At 37.5% G+C, this 24,330-nt stretch overlaps 1 protein-coding gene across 1 annotated transcript in view; it reads right to left on the bottom strand.

The window, feature by feature from the left end:
* Nucleotides 1–24,330, bottom strand: part of TMEM132B (transmembrane protein 132B) — a 665,643-nt gene that overhangs the window by 204,363 nt on the left and 436,950 nt on the right. Inside the window, exon 4 of the mRNA XM_074299390.1 lies at nt 20,826–21,012. Within this exon, the coding sequence (XP_074155491.1) occupies nt 20,826–21,012 (187 nt within the window). The remainder of the gene's footprint in view (nt 1–20,825; nt 21,013–24,330) is intronic.

Raw genomic sequence — 24,330 nt, 5'->3', positions numbered from 1 at the left:
TGGTGTCCTTAAAAGAAACAGGGAAGTCTCTTACAGGGATAACTATAGAGGAAAATTCTGTTTGGGATGTGGTGAATTTCAGACACCTTTGGGACATCTTAATGGAGATGTCTGACAAGTCATTGGTGGAGAGGAAAAGGAGTTCAGGAAAGAGCTGAGGGTTGGATTCAAGGATGAGTTAAAACAAAAGTTCTAGTCATTCTCTCACTCTGTCCCATGTTATCATAGGATAATCAAGAGGTCAGAGAATGGGTTCATTTTCTTGCAAACTATAATTCCTTCTTGTTTTAATGCTTAAAGATAAACTGTTTACCAAGTCACAAAATTCTGTATTACTACTTTATTAAATGTGGCAGTTATTTGGTGCAGTGGATAGATCTCTAGGCCTAAGGTCAGGAAAATTTGAATTCAAATCTACCCTCACTAGTGGGTAATTTGGGGCAAGTCACTTAACCCTGTTTGTCTCAGTTTACTTATCTTAGAATGAACTAGAAAAGGAAATGGCAAATCACTCTAGTATCTCTGCCAAAAAAAAATCTCAAATGAGGTCACAAAGAGTTAGATATGACTGAAAAATGATTAAAAAAATAAAAACAGAAGTAAAAACAGGAAGATATGGCACCTTCTATCAAATGAGAAATATTAAGGTCTGGATGCTATAATAAAGGACTCTCATTCACTAAAAGTCTGAGGTCCTTGCCAACTCTGATATTTTGTGATTCTATATGATTATTACCCATGATTTGATAAAAACAGCAACTGAGTCTCAGAGAGGTTAAGAAACTCATTCATGTATTATTGTTCTCTAAGAAATGACCAGCAGGAGGAATACAGAGAGGCTTGGAGAGACTTACATGATCTGCTGCTAAGTGAAAAGAGCAGAACCAGGAGATCACTATACACTTCAACAAAATACTGTATGAGGATGTATTCTGATGGAAGTGGATATCTTCAACATAGAGAAGAGCTAATCCAATTCCAATTGATCAATGATGGACACAATCAGCTACACCGAGAGAAGGAACACTGGGAAATGAGTGTAAACTGTTAGCATTTTTTGTTTTTCTCCCCAGGTTATTTTTACCTTCCGAATCCAATTCTTCCTTTGCAACAACAACAACAACAACAACAACAACAACAACAAAATTTGGTTCTGCACATATATATTGTACCTAGGATATACTATATTTAATATTTAATAGCATATTTAATAAGTATGGGAATGCCTGCCATCTAGGGGAGGGGGTGGAGGGAAGGAGGGGAAAATTTTGAAACAGAAGGGAGTACAAGGGATAATGTTGTAAAAAATTACCTATGCATATGTACTGTCAAAAAATGTTGTAATTATAAAATTAATAAAAAAAAAAAAAGAAACTCATTCATGAAGACATAGCTAATGTCAGGGCTGGCATCCAATAGTTGAATGGCACATTTAGGCAGCTTACTTCCTGAGACAGATATATATTTCCCTAATTAAATTGTTTCTCTTTTCTACAGCTCAAAGTCCACATGATTTTTGACAGTTAACTCTATAAGGGAGGGACAGCTAGGTGACTTAATGGCCAGAGGAATGGTCCTGGAATCAGGAGGACCTGAGTTCAAATCTTGTCAGTCACTTACTAGCTGTGAGACCCTGGACAAGTCACTTAACCCTGATTGCCTCAAAAAAATCATTAATAGTTTTAGGAGGGCTAAGCCAAGAGAGTCAACTAGAAAGACAGTACTGGAGAAACTGTAGTCCCCAAGACACTGGGATAGGATTGTCAAGAGATCCTGCAGAAAGTCCTAATGTGAATATGTAAATCTAGGTCTCCTAACTCCAAACTTGCTATTCTTTCCAATGTACCACATGCTATGAAATAAAATTCTGTGAATCAACTGGAAATAAGACAGCATATAATTAAGGGTGAAACTATACAATCTGTAAAAGAATATAAGAATTCAGTGGGGCATGAGTTCAATGCATATTGAATAGGCATAGAAATATGGCAATTGCATTGTGTAAAGGAGGGGAAGAAAGAAAAAGGAAAAGAGGAGAAAAGAGAAGGGGAAGAAGAAGGTAAAGAGAGAAAGGTTTGATAGAAGAGGAAACATTTCAAGTAAGAGGAACAACATGAAAGGGGAAATCTAATATAAAAAAAACAATAACAAATTAAACAAGTTTCCAGATCCCTGCTCTGTGGAAAACCTCGTGCTAGGTACAGTGTGTGATGCAATAAAGCATGTCATTTCTTCTTACTTTGGAGCTTATCATTAATTTAAAGGCAAAAGATTTAGTTCTAATTGTGGCATAAATGTCTTTAGAGAATATCCCATGTGAATGCAGTGTGGGAATTCCATTTAGGTAATAGTAATAATAAAAACAACAATAGTAAATAATGCTCCTCTCCCCATTAATTCCAACCTATTCATATTCTCTCATTCTATGTGATTTCTTCCCATAAACCAATCGTCTCAGTCCTCCTCAAGATCTCTTGACATATATATATACATATATATACATATATATATACACGTATATATACATATATATATATGTATATATACGTATATATATGTATATATATATATATATATATATATATATATATATATATCAGTCCAACGCTAAGATCTTGACAGTCCCCTCAATATTACTTTACTAGATCACTCTTGGTTTAGTCCCAATTCTTGAAACCTTTCCCCACATAGATCAAGCTGATAATAAATCACTTAAACCTTCAAATGTAGAAAAGAGAAACAGTATATTTAGGAAAATCATAACAATAAGCACCAGCAGGCACAGGAAATGTAAATCACAGCAAATTCAATCCATTTCCCAAAGCCAAGATTGCCAGGAAGGCTAGGTAGCAGAGATAGACATAGACATATATTTAGATATAGAAATAGATGTAGACATAGGTAAAAAGACATAGATAAGAACATGACATAAACATAGATAAAGATATAAACATAGCTGTGTTAATATAAATTGTTTATATAGATCCATATTCTACATATCACATTACATGTAATGACATATATAGAGGAGTAAAGGGTGTTTTCAGGAAAGGATGTTTTTAGGAAAGACTAGGACTTCTGGTGTGAGGGCTACTGAGTCTTTTGGTGTCCATCTAATCTACATCAGTCTCATCTGTGGCTGTAGCATGTGCAGCAGTCATATACCAGTAAAACATTTTGGCAATGGACCCAGGGTAACCAAGGAGTCTTAGTAACTATGGTTACTAAGGTAACTAGTGCTACCCAACCATATGAAGACTTCCCTTGGGGCAAGGGGGATGATAACAATTTTTTTCCAATGTCCATGAAGGCAGCTATCAAAGATACTGTGGAGAACTCAGAGCATGTTTAGACATCAAAGACGCTGAGGTCATCTACTACATCTCAAGCCCTCATGCTGTTCCTGTCCTGCCAGTGAACTGTGATGATTCTGGAAGATAGAATGAGGCTGACAACTTTATGCGATTTTGCAATTTATGCATAAATCAAAAGAAATCACCCATATTGCTTTATCGTTTCTATAAATCTCAAAGTTCTGCAATGAAAGTCAAGTGATAAAGCAGTAGATGTGGATACCCTAGGAGCTGAAGTCACAACCCTGCACATAGGCAGCTCAGGCCATGGACTTCCATACTGAAAGCAGCAGTGGGGTTTGGCAGCCTCTTTTTTTGTCTGATCAACTACTGATGTCAGGAAGGGGCTAGAAAATGTGCCCTTAAAAATCATATGCTTATCCGATACTGACCTGATTATTGTGGCAGGTGGTAAATTCCACACTGCAAGTAAAACACCAAAAAATTACAAAAATGATCCAATTCTCCATCAGTACTCCATCCAATTGCACACACACTTATAGACAACAGAAAATCCAATAGACTGAAAAATAAACAGCTCTTGTTGCAAAAGAACTTAGCAGGTATGACATCCAAATAGCAGCCCTGAGTGAAACAAGGCTGGTAGATAAAGACCAGTTTATTGAAATCAGATCTCATACACATTTTTCTGGAGTGGTCACAGTGAAGGGGAGTGTTGTGAAGCTGCTATAAATTTTGCAATCAAAACCAATCTAGTCAACAAACTTGTCTGCCAACCAAAAAGAGTGAATGGCAAGCTCATGACAATGTGATTGCCTCTGGCAGGAAAATCCCATGGCATTGTCATCAATGCCTATGATCCCACTATGATGAGCTATGATGAGGTAAAAAAAAATATGAAGACATGGAGACCCTCCTCACCAATGCATTAAAAGAGGTTATAATTCCTGGTGACTAATACTGGAGTAGGCTCAGTCTGCCAGACATGGCAGGGAGTACTTTGGATGAATGGAGCTGGAAACAACAAAAGCAATGGTCACTCACTACTGAAGATTTGTGCATCTCATGACCTTTTCATCACCCACATCGTTTTCCATTTATCCAAATATAAATAAACTTCACGGATGCACCCTCACAACAAACACTGGCATTTAAGAGATTATGTGATTGTAAGAAAAAGCACATGAGAATAACAAAGGTAATGGGTGATATAGTATATTGAATTGATCATAGACTTATCCTCGCCAAGCTAAATAATAAAATAACAAATGTTAGCCTCATGGCAAGATGACTACCAAAAGACAATGTCAATAGATTAGAGTGCTTCTTTGAGCAGAAACAGTTGGTTGCCAACTTAGAGGGAAAGTTAAGCCAACACAAGCTTGACAACAGTAAAGCAAAAAAGAAGTCAGCAAACTTTCAAAGATTTGGAAGGCAATATTGTATTTGTTCATCTGAGTCAGAACACTCACAAAATCAAGACTGTTTTGAGAAAAATTATGAGGAAATTCAGAAGCTGCTAAATGGAAAACAAGAACTCGTAGGATTTGCCAGCAGGAGAGGTCATGCATCTCTAAGAAAGGAACAAAGGACAAAATGTGCTAAATTGTAATTAGGATTTCAATGCTAACTCTGCCACTTACTACCTGTACAAACTTGAACAGAATTTAGTTAGCTACTAGATTCCAGAGTTCCTTCAACTGTGAAATGAGAAGACTATGGTCTTGAAAGTCCCTTCCAGCACTACATACAGGATCAGAGGGTTAGCAGGAATCCACTAGCCTATGTTGCCATTGTCATTGCTTATTCATTTCAGTTGTGCTTGACTCTCCATGACCCCATTTTGAGTTTTCTTGGCAAAGACACTGGAATGTTTTATCATGTCTTTCTCCAGCTCATTTTACAGATGAGGAAACTGAGGCAAACAAGGATAAGTGATTTGTTCGAGGTCACAAAGTCAGTAATTTATCTGATGTCAGATTTGCATTTAAGTCTTTCTGACTCCAGATCTTGCACTCTATCCACTGAGCCACCCAGCTCTTGCTATTCTTTCTTCTAACTCCCACAACTTAATCTCTGAAACTTCTGTCTCTTCTAATTTCTTCTTCTGACCTCAACTCAGACAAACAAACCAGACTGTGTTAGGATCAAAATATCCAAAGTTTCAAGGAAAACAATGAAGACCACAAGGAGACAGACACATGCCCTACACATACACACACACACACACACACACACACACACACACACACACACACACACACACAACTAATGGAGCAATCAACTTGTCCACGATTTATCTACCATTCAGTCTATGGCCCAAACCACATCCTTTTCTTATCATTTCTGACAACATGCTTCTCAACACCTTCTCGTCATAAGTTTTCATCATTTGCAACCTGCTCATACCATCAACTCCCATGAGAAAAAAAAACACTTTCTTCACAATAACACCATAAGAAAGAATGCATTTTTATGATCCTTATTTACAGATATGGAAACTAAGTCTCAATCACACTAAGAACCTTGTCAAAAGTCAAAAAAGCATCATATAAGAAATGACAAGCAGGATGATTTCAGGAAAATCTGGAAAGACTTACATGAACTGATGCTAAGTGAAGTGAGCAGAACCAAGAGAACATTGTACACATTAATACCAACAGTGAGCAATGATTTAATTTAAGTGAATGATTTAATTCTTCTCAGCAGCATCATGATCCAAGATAATTCCAAAGAACCAGTAATGAAGCATGATATCTGCTTCCAAAGAAAGAACTGACATTGTCTGAATACAGATTGAAGCATGCTATTTTCACTTTTTTTCTTTCTTTTTTTATTCATGCTCTTGTACAAAATGACTAATATGGAAATGTTTTACATAATTGCACATGTATAATCTATATCAGATTGCTTACTCTTGGAGGAGAGGAAAGGAGGGAAAGAATTTAGAACTCAATTTTTTTTGAAAAAGCAAACGCTAAAAAATTATTTTAAGATGTATTTGGGGGAGGAAATATTTTTTTAAAGTCAACATCAACACTGGATTATGAACCCACTCAGATTTCTTGATGCCAAGAATTTCATTCTTCCTTTAATTACATGACATTGGTAAGGGTCATCTCCAAGACAACATTTAGGCAAGTCTATTGAATTTATTACATAATAATTATATAATAGATGAATTATGTAATAAGAAACAAGTTGTGAATGATGAATTTTTTTGCTTCATTTTCAATCTTTTTTTGTTCTCATTTGCATGTGGCAGTTGCTTACAAATTGTCTCTCTCATTATAATGTGAACTTTCTCAAGGCAGACAGTGTTTTTGTTCTCTATATCCCAAGTTGTCAGATAAATAATATAAATAGATATAATAAATGCTTATCAACTGATTGGAAGTATCGAAAGTATTCATGTTTGTTGGTGTTTGTCAATAGTTACAAATTTTTTAAAAAGAAATCAAATCATCCAATTAAAAAAAATTGGAGTTATTAGCTATCCTGTTTGGTTCCAAAGAAGTCATTTCCTCCCTTGGGGTTCTCAACACGGGCATATCCAGAAACAAGTAAACACAGTGTTTTGCTCAACAATTTCCTCATTGCTTGAGTTACAAAAATAGGTTTTTAAGGGACATTTTTCTTGGTTGTCTCTGTCAGAGGATTTTTTTTGCGCCAATAGCAATGGGAAATGCTATTATTTAATCTCTCCTTCCAGAGGGGCCTAACTAGCAAGGATGTGACCATCTGTAGGTCTCAGTGACTCATAGAGTTATTCAGCCATCTTTCAGCCAGAAACTCACATTTTCAGGAAAGAAAAAAGATTTTGAGTGTTATAGATTAAGTCCTTGTAACAAGACTAAGATATCCACTCTTCCTCTCACTCTCCATCTCCTCTTCCTTTCTCTCTCCCTTTCCTTCTTCTTCTTCTCTCTCTCCCTCTCCCTTTCTTCTTTTCCCTGTCCCTGTCCCTCTTTTTTCCCTCTTCCTCTCCCTTCTTTGCCCTGTCCTTCTCCTCCCCCTTTCAGTCCCCCTTCTTACTCTCCTCCCCCTCTCCTTCTCCCTTCTCCCTCCTCCCTCCTTCCCCCTCTCTTGCCTTCTCCCTCTTCTCCCACTCCTTTTCTCTCCCCCTCCCTCTCCCTCTCCCTCTCCCTCTCCTTCTCCCCCTCCTTTCCCTCTCTCCCTTTATATTTCAGGCCTTTGGGCTCTCAATACTTGCTAAAAATTGTTTTATGATGGAAAACTGTTTTTGAGATAATGGTCTTCTGAGAATTGGGTTCCTATTGCTATGCCACTGGGTATACACACTGTACGTGTGTGTATGTACAAAACCAGAAAGCCACTGAGATCATTCATGGCCAGGACCCTTACTCCTTTCTACAAGATTTCATTATCAAAGAATAATAGAATTTCAGAGAAACGAGAATCTCCTAGGACAATGAGTTCAATCCCAACCCCTAAAAGCTACCCACTAGAGACATCCCCTGGTGAGGAAAATATTTGTATATGTATATGTATGTAATGTGCATGATATATTTTAATTAATTGTTATTTCTTGTTGTTCAGTCATAGCTGACTCTTGGTGATTCCATATGGGGGTTTTCTTGGCAAAGATAGTGAAATGGCTTGGGATTTCCTTCTCTAACTGACTTTACAAATAGGGAAATAGAGGCAAACAGTTAAATGACTTGCCCAGGGTCACATAGCTAGTAAATGTCTAAGTCCAGATTTGAACTCAGGGAGATGTCTTCCTGATTTCAAATCCAGTAACATATACTCTGGTGTCACCTAGCTGCCCTATAATCAATATTAGTAATTATTCAATAATTGATAAAAATTATACATTCATGTATAATTATGTATATATTTGTATATTTTGTGTATTCCTTTTTATTGTTACAACTACTGCAATAGTCTCCTGGATAGTCTCTCTGCTTCACATATCTCCCCATCCCAGCATCCTCTGATGCTGATCTTTGGGACACACCTGTCTGATCATGTTATCTCACTATTCAATAAACTCTATTTTATAAAATCTTCTCTTTGGTTTCAAAGCCCTTCATGAGCTGATCTTTCCTACGTTGTCAGTCTTCCGACACCTACCTCCCACCCTTGCCCCCAGTTAGTGACACAGCGCTCTTTGTTGTTTTTCCAAATGACACTCATCTCTCACCTGTAGTCATTTTCACCAGCTGTCCCCCATGTCTAGCATACTCTCCCTCCTTGTCTCCACTTCTGGGCCTCCCTGAATTCTTTTTAAGTCTCAATTAAAACTCCATCTTCTGTAAGGAGATTTTCTCATCTCCCTTAATGTGTGTGCCTTTTCTCTCTTGATTATCTCCAAATTATCCTGCCAATATCATCATCCTGAGTTCAAATCCAGCCTCATACATTTACTGACTGTACTGAACAAGTCACTTAATTTTGTTTTCCTCAGTTTCCTCACCTGTAAAATAAGGTGCAGATGGAAATGGCAAACCATTCCAGTATCTTTGCCAACAAAATCCCAAATGGGGTTACCCAGAATCAAACACCACAGAAAAACAACTAAACATCTTGTTTTTGCAGAGTTGTTTCCATGTTGTCTCCCCCAATATCATCTGGAGACCAGGGACCATGTTTTTGCTTTTCTTTGTCTTGCCAGAACCTGGAATATTGCATGGCACAGGGTAAGCAGGGCTAAGATACTCCTGCAGAAATGTTTGACTCTGGTTTGGCCATAAAATACAAGATATCTGCCAAAGTGAAAGGTGAAGCCAGTTGCCAGAAGGCTCATCTCCCCTGGCTCCTGCTCTGCCTTCTAGAACCCCTGGCTTGGTTTAGGACTAGACTCAAATTCCTGCAAAAAGCCTTTCTCAGTTTCTGCCCCCAACTCTTTGTCTTCTAGTATCTTACTCTATAAGACTACGTTCTTTCATCCACTGTAATTTACTTCTCTATTTAAATGATGCTGTCTTCCCACCCCATAAAAATGGAAGGTCTTCTTGGCCTCCCAAAATAAATATGATTAGGCTTCTTGCTTCTTTTTCAGAGGCAGGGAAAAGAAGACCACAGATCTATGAATGTGGAACATTCCATATAACTCTTAAAAGGCACAGTGGACAGAGCACTAAGACTTGGGTCTGGAAAATTCAAATCAAACCTCAAATATTTATTAGTTTATGACTCTGGGAAAATAATAGTATGATAGTACCACATCCCAGAGCTATTGTGAAGATGAAATAAGATAATATTTGGGGAACTCCAATGCCTGGCACATAGTAGGTATTTAATAAATGCTTGTTCTTTTCCCCTCCTATCAATTATTTTTTAATTATTTATATAGCCTTTCTTCTTCCTTTTCTAAATGTCTTTATTTTTTTTTACATTTCTTACTTATACAATTTTAATTTATAAATATATACAATATATTTTAATAATTTAATTTAATATTTAAAATGTATAATAATTATGTAAAATTTATAAATAAAAATAATAATTTGATGATAATATTTGATATATCATTACATTATATATTATATCACATATAATATATAATTATATATAAAATAATAATACATATGTAAATAAACATAACATATTTATACAATTTTTATACACATGACTTTTTAAAAGGGGAGAAGGAAAAAATACAAAAAAATCTAGGCAATGTAAAAAGAAAAGATGCTAATAAAATAAAATTGTTTAAATAATGTAAGTTTTTTATATATGAATATGGAAAAAAAACAAAAAAAATTAAAAGAAGATAAGCTTCTTGAGGGAAGGGACTGAGAATTTGGGGGCTGGGTTTTTATTTTGTTTTATTTCTTTCTTTTCTTTATATCCACAATACCCACCATAATATCTAAGGCAGATTAATGAGTACAGTCTTGTTGATCAAAGGACTACAGGGTGATGGATTTTTTGAGCCATAGCAATAAGCAAAGACTCTCTAAGTTCGAGGATCAGAGAATCTGAACATCAGAAGGACACCCAATAATCATTGAAATTAACCACGTTATAAAAGAATCTTGCTTTCAACTTCCCTGACAACTGAAGAGTCACTTGTGCTAGAGAAATTTCATCACTGGAGTGAGTGCTCCTACCAAAGAAATCACACATTTTTGCGATATTTACCAGGTATCTGTGTTGCTATTATCCAAGGCTTTGTAGAAGTATTTCAAAGGAAAAATGTTTAGAACAACTGTGCCTCTAGATCTTGACCCTGTACCATGGCAAACCTCCTGGTTGCCTAGGAATCCAGTGAGCACATTGACTTTGAAATTCCAATCTTTAGAGAGATTATAGGACTCAAGTGGCGTGTGTTGCTTGTATAGAACAGACTTCTTCTATTTCAAGGTCTGGATGAAAATGGGAATAGAAGCTTACTGACATCCTCCCTGGTGATGTGGATGTCTACCTATTGATACCTCCTTCCTTCCCTCCTCCCACCTCCTGCTATGTTCATTGGAGAAGGAAGAAATTTACAAATCTGGAGCTCAAGAAATAGAAGAGGGGTTATGGATAGAGTGAGGAAAAGGAAGAAGAAAAAGAAAGCCATATTTAGGGGAAGTTTATACTTGGAGAAAGAAAAATGAATGGAAATTTCCTAATTATGAACTGGAGAAAAATCCTACTCTGACATCTGAATAAATAAATGCAAATTCATTTATTAAGTGTCTATGATTTTAAGTGATATAGTTCTTGATTCAAGAAACATATATTTGAATGTATATTGGAACATAATATAATATATTCTCCACCATGCCTCTGCATCTGGTACCTTCTGAACTCCATCCCTTTTAGGTTCCCCACTGAATGATTGGTTGTTAGTCTCAATCACTGATTTATATTGACTCAATCAAACTAAAACCTGATAAAGACCTTTGCTTAAAAAGACCAAGGTCTCTGAATCCAGGGCCATCTGCAGTCATCCTTATCTATATCTGGTCACTGAGCCCAGATAGTTCTACAGGAGAAAGTGAAGTTGGTGTCTTTGCATAGCCCTCCCTCACTTAAATCCACGTCACTTACGTATCAATTCTCTGATGTCATAGTCCCCTTTAAGAACAAGGATAAACAATAACAAAACAGATTTTTGGTTCCTTGAGCTCATTGAATGTTTTTTTTTTGATATATTGTAGAAGGCCAGAACTCTGAAGAGGTATTCCTGAATCAGGACAGCATGGTGCTTATGGTGATGTAATGGTGGTGTGTGCTCAGTGTGTTCTAGTGATGAAATCGTATGAGATATTTAAGGGAATCTCAGACAAAAAAGACTCTCTCAGCCACAGCTTCCAGACACAGACACAGAGAAGATTTCAGATGCCAGACTCATCTTTGACCAGCCTCGTGGTGGCTCTCCTGCCTCCTTCCACTAAGATCAAGGCTTTGGGCTGATCCCAAGATCCTCCAGAGAGCTAGTCTGGACATTACAATATATGTATCTTAGAACAGTATCTTGAACGTAGTTGGTGCTTAATAAAACATAGAGCCATGGCTGGCACATAGCAGGGGCTTTACTAACTAATGAGAACCAAGCTATTTAAAAGAATGCTGGTCAAGAATTGGAGATGGGCAGAGTCGGATGTATGGTAAATGGAGCCAAATGGCAGTGGGTTAACATGCCATTTCCAGAAGTAATGATAGTATTGATTTGATTAATAAACATTATTAATACCTGAGCAAGAGGAGGAAATCTAAGAGGGGAAAAGGAAGAGGTATCAATAGGTATGCATATGCATCAAGAGGGAGGTTGGTTGGATTGTTGGATAGATGGATGAATGGATGGATGGACAGATGGAAGGACAGAAGGAAGAAAGGAAGGAAGGGTTTAAGAATAGATGGATGGATGAAAGGATAGAAGGAAAGACATTTTGCTTGGTCTTGAGACTGGCTACAAATAGTAAGATCAGTACATACCATTCACTCATTCACTAAACCAGACCGTTTCAGTCTCAGAGTGGGAGTTTCAAAGTTGTGAAAGATAATTTTTAAAAGCCACAGTATCATAAATTTAGAAATGCAAAGTACCTTTGTGATTATTCAATCTACAGCTTTCATTTTACATATTATAAAACTGAGGCCCAGAGAAGAAAAACAACTTTTCTAAGATCACACAACTAGTTATACGTAAGGCTAAAGTTAAAACCCAAATGACTTAAGTTCCAGCCATCTCCTATTTCCACTTTAGGGCCCTACTATTCAAATCAAATGATAAATTACTATATTTCTTCAGTCTCCTATACAACATATAATCTTCAAAAATGGAGGACTGTGCCCCAGGAACCTCTCTTCTTCCTATTTCAGTGCCAACATGACCCTAACCAAAGTCTAAGGATCACAGATTTCATGCTGGAAGGGATCCTAAAGATTATCTAGTATTGTTCTTTCATTTACTGGTGAGGGAATTAAGGTTGAGCAAGAGATGCTTACTTGCTCAAGGTCACCCAAGTAAAAGTGGCAAAGCCAAGATTTGAACTTGTATCCTCTGACTCCAAAGCTTATGTTCTCCATTGAATTATCTTTCCAGCAGTTGTTCTCCTGTGTGGGCCTTGCCTTTGGACAGGGAGAACAAATCCTCCCTTCCCGGATCTGCCTTTCAATTAATTGTTATATTCCTGTTAGGGAAGGACTAGTAGGTGATATAGTGGATAGAACAATGGGCCTGAAGTTCATCTCAAATCTGATCTTAGACACTTCCTAGCTGTATAACCCTAGGTAAGTCACTTAACACTGTTTGCCTCATTATAATCCTCATAAAATCCTTCATTTTACAGATGAAGAAACTGAGGCACAGACAAGTTAATGGATCATAAAAACACAAATTTAAAGCTGGAAGAGAGGTTAGAAGTCACAAAGTAGAAAACCCTCATTTTAATTAGGAAACTGTTGATAAAGTTAGAGGATGTTTCTAACTCTAACTCTAAATCAGGGCTTATTACCCTCTTTTATGTCCTGAATCTATTTAGTAGCCAGGTAAAGCTTTTGGTCCCTCCTCAGAATTATATTTTTAAATACATAAGTAAAATACATAGGATCCTCTTCTATAAAATGATTTGGAGAAGAACATGGGAAACCACTCCAGTATCTCTGCCAAGAAAATCTCAATTGGGATTCTGACTCTCCCAAAAGCATATTCTGCTGGGCTGCCTCAGGAGATAGTAATTCTCACTAAAGATCTTCTATAAGATACTGGCTAAATACTTGTCAGTTATGATGCAGGGAGGCCTGCTTTTTTAGTATGGTGCTGACTTGATGGTCACTGAGGTGATGTCCAGCTCTGATTTCACATGGTTCTTTGGTCCTGTGATTGCTGGGTCCTTACCCATGAATCAGAATAGCCCTCTGGCTTGCTAGCCTGTTCCCCTGATGAGAGACACAAAGGTCTCCACTTGGGCAGAGCCCTGAAGCATCAGATTCACCATAGATTCAAAAGCAAGCTTTTGTTTTTATCTACACAGATTCATCACAGTTCATTCATTCTAAGAAGCCTGCATATCTCCAAGATATCCAAATTTATGATGGGTGCTGGAACAATCACTGGCAATAAACAGGCATTTCTTAATTATTTACCTGTGCTAAAGGCTAGGACCTCAAAGGAAGACAAAATGATAGTATCTAACATCTCTAGGCTTTCTGTAAGTACATGTGTTAAATCCGTAAACCAAGAAGATCATGGGCCAGAGAAAAATTTCTAGATTGGAAACCAGAAAGTGGTTTGACCATAACTCCCTTTGGGACCTTAACCTAATTGTAGATCACAATTAGAGTTAGAAGGGACTTTTAAGATGACCACATTCAAATCCTCCATTTTACAGATAAAGAAACTGAGGCACAGACTTTTTTGAATCACAAAATCATAAATTTAAAGCTGGAATAGAATTTAGAAGTCACAAAGTAGAAAACCCTCATTTTAATTAGGAAACAGTTAATAAAAGAGGTTAAGCAGTTAGAAGTTAGAGGATGCTTCTAACCTAGGTCCACTGACTCTAAATCAAGGCTTTTTAATCTCTTTTATGTCCTGGATCTATTTAGTAGCCAGGTAAAGCCTTTGGTCACTTCTCAGAATTATATTTTTAAATGCATAAATAAAATACATAGGATTACAAAGGAAAACAATTATATAAAAATAAAGATGTTGAAGATGTTAGTTTTCCCTTATAAGTTCATGAGCTTCCTGAAATCTATCCATAAACGAAGATTCCTATGGACCTCAGGTTAAGAATGCTTTAAATGCAGCATTCTCCATACTTTACTACATAATCTCCTTGATTTTTCTAGCTGTAAGTTGGGCCCAATTATGCTGCTCCCCTATCTCCTTCACATACTAAAAATTTTAAAATAAAGTTGCAGTTGGAATGATTATACCTTAAAAAAAATTGCATGGTAGTTTGGGCTTCTTTTTGATGAACTCAGGTGATTTCATTGTAAACTTCCATGGTGGATCTTCCCCCCTTTAAATTTCTAAGAGGAAATTTTGGAGGCAGATGAGAAATCCATCCTAGCAAAGTGTCTGGAAGGGATGTTTAGCACAAAGCTTCTGAAACTTTGAGTCACAGTCCCATATGGAATCGCCAGACTAAACGTGGGGGTCATAGAAAATTTTGCAACAATAAAAGGTTTCTGGATGCAATGACCAAAAAATTAATTCAAAATCAAATACATAATAAAGCTGAGATATTTTTGGCTGCTTTTGCCCATGCTACATCATGTGACTTCACTACAGTCTTGGTTCTGAAAATCCACATGTTAATTTTGCACAGTGCATACAAGATATTCTGCCAGAAATGTCTTAGCTCAGATGAAGATGGGGTCATGTAAAATTTCTCGAGCACAAAGGAAGTCATGAGTGAAAAAATGTTTGAGAAATTTTGATCTATGGCAAATAAAGGGTTAATGACTTGTTCATTATCACACAGCTAGGACTTGTCATGCAAAAAGATAGTTCAGTGAATAGAGTACAGGACTTGGAGTCAGGAAGACCTGAATTCAAATTTGACTTCAGACATTTATTAGCTGTAAGATCTTGGGCAAATCATTTACCCTATGGCTGCCTCAATTTCCTCATATGTAAAATAAGATAACAATAGCAGCTATCACTTAAGTTATAAGGATCAAATGAGTTCATATATGTAAAATGTTTTGGAAACCTTAAAATGCTACATAAATGCAAATGATGATGATGATGATGATGATGGTCCTTTTGTCTCTGAGACCAGTCGCCTATTTATTTGAATGCATTGCCTCTCTATATAGATATATATACACAAAATGTATTATATTATGATACATACAAAATATATATTATGTATACAAAATATATTATCATTGTTACTTTGAAACTAAGCAGGGAGAGGATCGGCTCTCTTCTTTTTTATTCTGTGGGACAATAATTTGCCACTTTTCACTTCATCTTGGGGAAGAAAAAAAATCCAACTCTTTGCAGAAATGCAAAAGTCATGGAGAAAAAAAAATAAGGATGAGCTTGAGAAAGTAGGGGCCATCTTTCCCCAAGAACAAGAAGTAGCAAACTCTTCCTCAGTGCCGTCCTCTAATCAGGGATTGGAGCAATGGAAATGGGAGCTGATGGATGAATGGTCCATGTTTCGCCAATTGCATTGCCATATCTAGTCAAGGTCCCCAAGTCGTCAGAACACATTTCAGAGCCAATTTCTACAGTGAACCCAAAGGTATCCTGGGAAAAATACTGCCATCTCATATGCCAGTTCTCAAGAACCTATAATCAGGGCCACCTGCAATCCAACACACTGACAAAATAATAATTCTGTACAAATGAGCCTGATGGGCTTAGGGAAGAGAATAATGAAAGGAACAGAGACATTGTGCATTTTATACAAGGGAAACCACCTTTGTTTTAAGGAACAGAAACAGGATAACAAGCCTTAGAAGGCAGGAAGTATAGGGATTTTCCAGGCTACAGCCTCAGTCCTGCCCACATCAGTCAGCAAAAAACAGCAAGAGTTGTTATTTTTGATGTTGATCCTTCATTCTCAAAAATAATGATTAAAATGAAGGCGATGCCTTGGTTTGCAAGTGAACTATGTAAAAGAGGCAGGGCTATGCAGTGTCCTTAGCCTGTCCATATCTTCCCACACATTTGTGAGAAGGGTCCAACCAAGGTGGTAGAGGCTTCCAACTTTCCATCCAGGTACCCTGCACTCTCACCACAGCCAATCCCATCTTTCTTTCCAGTCATCTGTTTCTTTGAATATAGATTGGACTCCAATTCTATGTGCTGCAGCCTGCTTACACCCACCATGGACACACTCTCCCTTACTCTTTGAGTTTTACTGAAGTTGTGTGCCTAAGAAGCACCAAAGATTTAAAATTAATATAGAGACATTAGCAGAGTGACTTGATCCTATTAAATCAAATTGAATAAGGACAAATGTAATCAGTGTCAAAAACTGGCATTGAAATCCAAGATGAGGAAGGCAAGATTAGCTAAAAGTTCTGCGAGGGGAGTCACAGCAGACCCAGTAGCTCAATCAGAGTCCACAGGGTATTATGGCAGCCAAAACAAGAAGAGAATACAATTTTAGGCTGTTGTGTGGAACGTTTAGCTTCCAGGAATAAGCAGGTGAATAGCCTAGTGTATCCAGCCCTCTAAAACAGGTCACATTTGGAATACTGAATTCCACTTCAAGAATTTCCCTTGGGATGCTCTTGAAAATACAGATAAAGCCTAGACGGGAAGGCTGCAAGTTCTTGCCATGTCTATCAATCAACCCAATAACAATATATATCTATATCTATATCTATATCTATCTATATATATATATATTTTTTTTTATTTTTTTTTTGCTGAGGCAATTGGGGTAAAGTTACTTGCCCAGGGTCACACAGCTAGGAAGTATTAAGTTTCTGAGGCCAGATTTGAAGTCAGATCCTCCTGACTTCGGGGCTGAGGCTCTATCCACTGCATCACTTAGCTGCTACAATAACATTTTTAAAAAGCTTATTAGGTATCAGGTACTATAAAACATACTACAAAAGCAAACAGTCCCAGCCCTGAAAGAATTTTCACTCCATCAGGGTAAATGGGACATAAATGGAAAAGTAAATTTTTAAAAACACAGAAGACAATTGGAGAAAGAGACAGGGAAGGCACTGGCCAATGGGAGAAATCAGGGGAAATATCATGGGGTGTAGGCGTACTTAATCTAAGGATCATTTGAATGAGTGAGGATTGTCTGAAGAAGCCAGAGATGTCCACCCTGAAGAACAGAGGACTGTCTGAAGACTTTCTTCAAATGTGGGAAAGATAAGAATCCAACCATTCTGGAAAGCAGTTTGGAACTATGCCCAAAAAGTTATCAAACTGTGCATACCCTTTGACCCAGCAGTGTTACTACTGGGCTTATATCACAAGGAAATATTAAAGAAGGGAAAGGGACCTGTATGTGCCAAAATGTTTGTGGCAGCCCTTTTTGTAGTGGCTAAAAACTGGAAAATGAATGGATATCCATCTACTGGAGAATGGTTGGGTAAATTATGATATATGAAAGTTATGGAATATTATTGTTCTGTAAGAAATGACCAGCAGGAGGAATACAGAGAGGCTTGGAGAGACTTACATCAACTGATGCTGAGTGAAACGAGCAGAACCAGAAGATCATTATACACTTCAACAATGATACTGTACGAGGATGTATGCTGATGGAAGTGGATTTCTTCAACATAGAGAAGAGCTAATCCAATTCCAATTGATTGATGATGGACAGAATCAGCTACATCCAGAAAAGGAACACTGGGAAATGAGTGTAAACTGTGAACATTTTTTTTTGTTTTTCTTCCCAGATTATTTTTACTTTCTGAATCCAATTTTTCCTTTGCAAAAATTCGGTTTGCACATATATATTGTACCTAGGATATACTATAAGATATTTAATATGTATGGGAATGCCTGCCGTCTAGGGAAGGGGGTGGAGGGAGGGAGGGGAAAAATTCAGAACAGAAGGGAGTACAATGGATAATGTTGTAAAAAATTACCTATGCATATGTACTGTCAAAAAATGTTATAATTATAAAATTAATTTTTAAAAAGTATATAGGAAAAAAACTGAATTCCAAATTCTATTACTCCATTTCTTCCTTTCTTCCTTTCTGAAATGCTAAACAATTTGATATGTATAGTCATATAAGACATTTCATTATGAGTCATTTCATGAAAGAAAAAGGAAGGAAGGAAGGAAGGAAGGAAGGAAGGAAGGAAGGAAGGAAGGAAGGAAGGAAGGAAGGAAGGAAGGAAGGAAGGAAGGAAGGAAGGAAGGAAGGAAGGAAGGAAGGAAGGAAGGAAGGAAGGAAGGAAGGAAGGAAGGAAGGAAGGAAGGAAAGAAGGAAGGAAAGAAGGAAGGAAGAAAGGAAGGAAGAAAGGAAGGAAGGAAGGAAGGAAGGAAGGAAGGAAGGAAGGAAGGAAGGAAGGAAGGAAGGAAGGAAGGAAGGAAGGAAGGAAGAAAGGAAGGAAGAAAGGAAGGAAGAAAGGAAGGAAGGAAGGAAGGAAGGAAGGAAGGAAGGAAGGAAGGAAGGAAGGAAGGAAGGAAGGAAGGAAGGAAGGAAGGAAGGAAGGAAGGAAGGAAGGAAGGAAGGAAGGAAGAAAGGAAGGAAGGAAGGGAGGGAGGGAGGGAGGAAGGAAGGAAGGGAGAGAAGGATGGAGGGAGGGAGGGAGGCAGGGAGAGAGGGAAGGAGAGAAGGAGGAAGGGAGAAAGGAAGAAAAGATGGAGGGAGGGAGGGAAGGAAGGAGGGAAGGACAGAAGGAGGGAGGGAGAAAGGAAGAAAAGAGGGAGGGAGGGAAGGAAGAAGAATAGAATAGTATGTTTTGTTCCATATTCAGACAATATCAACTCTTTGGAGACAGCATTTTTCAACAAGAGTCTTTTGGGATTGTCTTGGATCATTGTATTGCTGAGAACAGCCAAGTCAGTCACTGTTCAAGAAGCATTTATTAAGCACATATTATGTGCTGGGAACTTTGTTCAGATTGGAGATGCAAGGAAAGGCAAAAACAGAGTTTTTGGCTTCAAAGAGCTTACACTTAAATAAGGAGGACAATATACAAACAATTACTTACACACAAGTTAGGTAGCTTAACATAATGAATAGAGATGAGATGAAATCCCATCTTAGTTCATTATTCACTGTTACTTCACCTGAAAACACAGTGCACCAAATTTAGATAGAATTGGGAACTCTAAACTTAAAAAATACTAGGCACTCCCTAGTTGTATGAGAGACTTTACTGCTGTCTGCCTCAGTTTCCTCAACAATGAAATGGCATCTATTTTTACATGGTTGTTGTGAGAATTAAATGAGATAAATATTTACAAATAGTAAAGAATTATATGAATATATTATTATACAACACATATATAAATGTAAATGGGAAGCAGTCTCAGAGGTAAGAGTCTAGTAGTGGGGAAAGGAATTAGAAAGGCCTGAGAAAGGTTTCCTCTACTAAATGAGTTATAGTAAATGAGAGTTTTGTTTTTTTCAACATCTTATTTATTTTTAATGTTTTGGGTTTTTTTGAGTTCCAAATTTTCTCCCTCTCTCCTGCCCCTCTTTCATACACTACAAAGGCAAATAATATGTCTTGAAATAATTGAGTAGAAACCAGGGAAGTCAGAAGGAGAAAAAGGTGGGTAGAGAGAGCATTTCAGGCACAGAATGATCAGTCAAGTGTTGTATTCAGGGATTTTAAATCCAGGAGGTTATGTGGATGGGGAGCAAAGTTTAAGGGCAGCTAAGTGGAAACAGCACTGGGCTTGGCATCAGGAAGTTTAAGTCGGCACCAGACAATTACTAGCTTTGTGAGTCCCTGAGTAAGTCACTTGACCCTGTGTGCCTCAATTTCCTCGAATGTTAAATGAGCTAGAGAAGGAAATGACAAATTAGGGCAGTATTTTGCCAAGAAAATATACTTACAATAAAATTTGAAGGTTAGAAAAGTTCTGAGTTTGAAGAGCTTTAAAATCCCAACAAAGGATCTGATATTTGATCCGGGAGGTAATAGGGAGCCACTGAAGTTTATTGAATAAGGACAGTGTTGGGGTTACCATATGAAATGTAGTTAAGCCTCCATGCATCCAACCAGGATCTCTCCACTGACCTCTACGTCACCCTTGACCTTGCTTCTCCCCGGATGATTTTATCCCAAGATTCCCAACCGTAGCATATTTCAATAAAAATGCTTTAACTAATTGTAACACTTAGCCCTAGTGAACATGCATGGCAATCAGATGGTCGCAATAGAAAACAAGTGCTCCAGAGGAACCATTTCAGCATATCAGGCCAATAATCCACAAACGAAAAAGGATTCACACAATAGACTCTAATGGTTTCCAAGGAGCTGTTATGGTATATTGGGTAAATAAAATGTTATTGAAATGTATTTTTCCTGTTTAAACAACTTGCAGCAGGTGCATGGGAAGTGGCGAATTATCGAATGTTTCATGTGCGTTTGAATACTAAGAGGAGGCAAAGAAAACGTTTTTGTTACGAGAAGCTATTTCTTACCGTTGCCAGAGGAACGATGCCGGTAAATGTTGTCTGGCTGACGAAGATCTCTGAGACTACCAGCTCACCTGCCGAGTCTTCCTCGGGGTACTCGATCTGCCAGGTAACTTGCTGAGCCCCTGCCAATCCGCTGCTGTTGTCAATTTCAAAGTCCATCTGCAAGATCTCGTAGAAGGAGGTGTTTACTCTGAGAAGGGGAAAAATATGTTAAAGCACGATTTAAAACCAAGCAGATCAGCAAAGCATCAAGAATGTAATAAACGGCCACATTTTTCCTTCGCAAGGAAAGAATTACCATCAAATTCAACAAGGAGACTAAGCACATTGATAAAAAACTAAATCACAGGATTTCCTCCGATGGCCCAGGCTCAGAGGAAAACTAACAGCCTGATTTTAGAACTTCATGAATAGGAGATCCATTGCTGATTAAATGGGGCATTCAGATGACATATTATCTCAGGGTGTTTAAATCTCCCCATGTCAGCCAGCCCTGGGAGCCATACAAAACCACAGATGTTGCAAAATTATATAATTGCCCTCATCTGAATTTGGGGGCATGTTTCATCCTTTCAATTCTCTGACTTAGGCCAAACTGTGTGTTTATAATGGGAGGTATGACCTTATCCTTCCAGGCCGACCTCGTATAACTCCCCCTTCATCTGCCTTGTGCTCCTGCCAAACTAGACCACCTTTCATTGCATAGATGCGCGTTCCAGGTTTTCCTGCCTCTGCTATTCTGTGAATCATTAGATCCATTGCTAACATTATCATTAATTAAGTCATGTCTTCAACAATTCATTAACAATTGAACGATTAAGTATTTACTAAGTGCATCCTATACGCCAGACACTTTGCTAGGGATACAAATATGAAACACAGTCCTTAAGAAGTTTACATGGGAGCGATGCACATAAGGGAGTGATGATTGTAAAGAACCTTAAAGACCGAAATATCAGTAACAGAACTTCCCAAGGTTCAAACCGAGGCTCCTTGAAGGCAGAGAATAATTCTTTTTTTTTTTTTCCTGTGTGCCTAGGATGCCAAAGAATTCCTGTCACATAGTAGGCACTGTAAGGTAAGAAGACCACAGTTCAAAAACATGGAGTACAAAGAGAGCTCTGTATATACTGTTTTGCACAAAAGTTTTTACAGATATAAGTTCATGTGCATATATGTACATATATATGCATATGAGATTGTGTTTGTGTGTGTACATGCACACACACCAAGTAGATTGGCAAGTCTTATTGTTATTAGAAGCCATGAAGGGAAGATATCAGTTGATCCCCAAACAATAAAGTTCTACATACAATTTTCTACATATATATATATATATATATATATATATACATATATATGCATATATGTATATATGTGTGTATATATATGTTCAAATGCACAAATCCATACACATATGTGTTTGTGTGTGTATATGTGTGTATACATACACAGGACAATCAAGTTTAGGTGGGCAGTCGACCTTGGAAGTGCAGCAGAGATGCATCGGTTTGTCAATAGTCTCAGCAGAGAAGGGCAAGGCAATTTTGTTTTGTTCTATGTCTAGAAGAGTGGGGACCTGGGAAGGGTCAGGAGCAGAAAAAGGAGTAGCTATGACTGTTCATTTTAATGGAACCTAGTTCAATGGTGGAACAATTCATGCCAGGAGAAGGGAGATATAGACCTGCTCTCCCTTGATTTTTCTCCTTTGTTTAATAAATATTTGTTGAATCAAACTAAATTGAATTGAATTAGAACTTCACAGTCTTCCTCTTGAAGAATAAAATTAGCATCAAGGTGATCATGAGTTCCACAGACATAGGGATTCTGCCTTTTTCATCTTCTTCCCTCCTCTAGCCCCTGGCACTATGATTTTCAAATAACAAACCTTCAGTACAAATAGAAAACACTTGATACACATGAATGTCTGCTGAATAAATGCCCTTCCATTGCCTTTATCACAAGACGATGGAAGGAAAGGGAGGGGGATTATCTTCTGAAAAAGACAATGCCTTTAAATGGTACTATTAGGATTTCAATATTTTTATTATGGAGAAAATCGCCCTTGTCACTGATATAACCTACAGATTGTGTAGTGACTATTCTATTCATTGGCTAATGACAACCTTGTAAAAGATAAAAACTCTGAGAAAAGAAAAAAGTAAATTAGTTTCATTTTTGTAAAGACATTACCCAGAATCCTTGCTTTCCATTAAAACTATTAGGAATGTGAACTAGTAATGGAAAGGGGTCAAGAGAAGATGTACCCACAAGATGTCCATGTTGCTGCCCAAAGTGAAATTAGGTCACACAGCTGCCAAAGGTGGCATTTAGTAGCAATAAAATTCGATAAGCCCCCTCCCTTGTGCCTCTGATTCCCCCACCCCCTTCTTAAGTTTCCAAGAACAAATCTCCCTCATGGGGAATTCCAGCCTTCTTACATCTGTATATTCTTCCATCCAGTGACTTTGTCTTCCTTTTAGTGCCTCCCAAACAATACTCTATTTCCTGACTCCAAGTTCTTCCACTTGCTGTCCTCCATGCTTAAATCTCCCTACATCCTCATCCCTCCTTTCTGGCATTTTTTGTGCCTCAGCTAAACTCCCACCTTTAGAAAGCAGCCTTTACCATTCTGCTTTAACCTTAGTGCTTTCCTCCTGACATTATTCCCAATTTTTATCTATAGATAAATATAAATATATATAGATGCACATATGTATGTGTGTATATAGATAGATATAGATATATAAAGAGACATAGATATAAGCATAGACATAGAAACAGACATAGACATACATAAAGATATAGTTATAGATATCCAATAAAGGAGACTCCATTTCCCCATTTCAATACAGCCCATTCTATTCTGGGAATAGTTAGAAAGTTCTTTTTGACATCAAGTTTAAGTGGTTTCTTTGCAGCTTCTAATTCTACCATAAAGAAGCTTTTTGGATCTATATTGTCAGATGAAGAACAGAAACATTTGAGAAACAAATATTTGAGAAGATAACTGAAGGGAAGGGAGCTGGAACAGTGCAGGAAGAGCCAGGGAAGCTTTCATAGATGAGGGGTCACTGAGATGTGTTAAAGGAAGGAGATTCCAAACCCCTTGAGTGCACCTGCTACAGCCTAAATATAATCCCAGGGAAGACACTGCAGTACATCCAAAAGAAGGCTGTATTGGGAGTTGGAGGCCAGAGTTAAATTCCAGGTTCTTCCTCTTATTAACTGGGCATCCTTACACAATTCACATGAACTCTCCAAACCTCCATTTCTTTATCTGAAAATTGACATGGTTGTACTAGATCACATCTTGTGTTCTTTCCAGGTCTAAATCTTTGACTTTGCCTTGAGGTTTACTTAAAAATAGGGGGAGTAAATAAGACACCCTCTTATATTTTTTGCTCTCTACACCCTGCAATCTGAACAAGGGTAATAGAAATCTGCACCATGCTCAATATATCATTTAAATGTAATAATAAGATTGAACAAAACCAAATTGCATTGA

The sequence above is a fragment of the Sminthopsis crassicaudata genome, chromosome 1, assembly GCF_048593235.1.
Source record: "Sminthopsis crassicaudata isolate SCR6 chromosome 1, ASM4859323v1, whole genome shotgun sequence".
Lineage (NCBI taxonomy): Eukaryota > Metazoa > Chordata > Mammalia > Dasyuromorphia > Dasyuridae > Sminthopsis > Sminthopsis crassicaudata.
The sequence above is the reverse complement of the archived record's forward strand: the minus strand, read 5'-3'. Positions and strand labels throughout refer to the sequence as shown.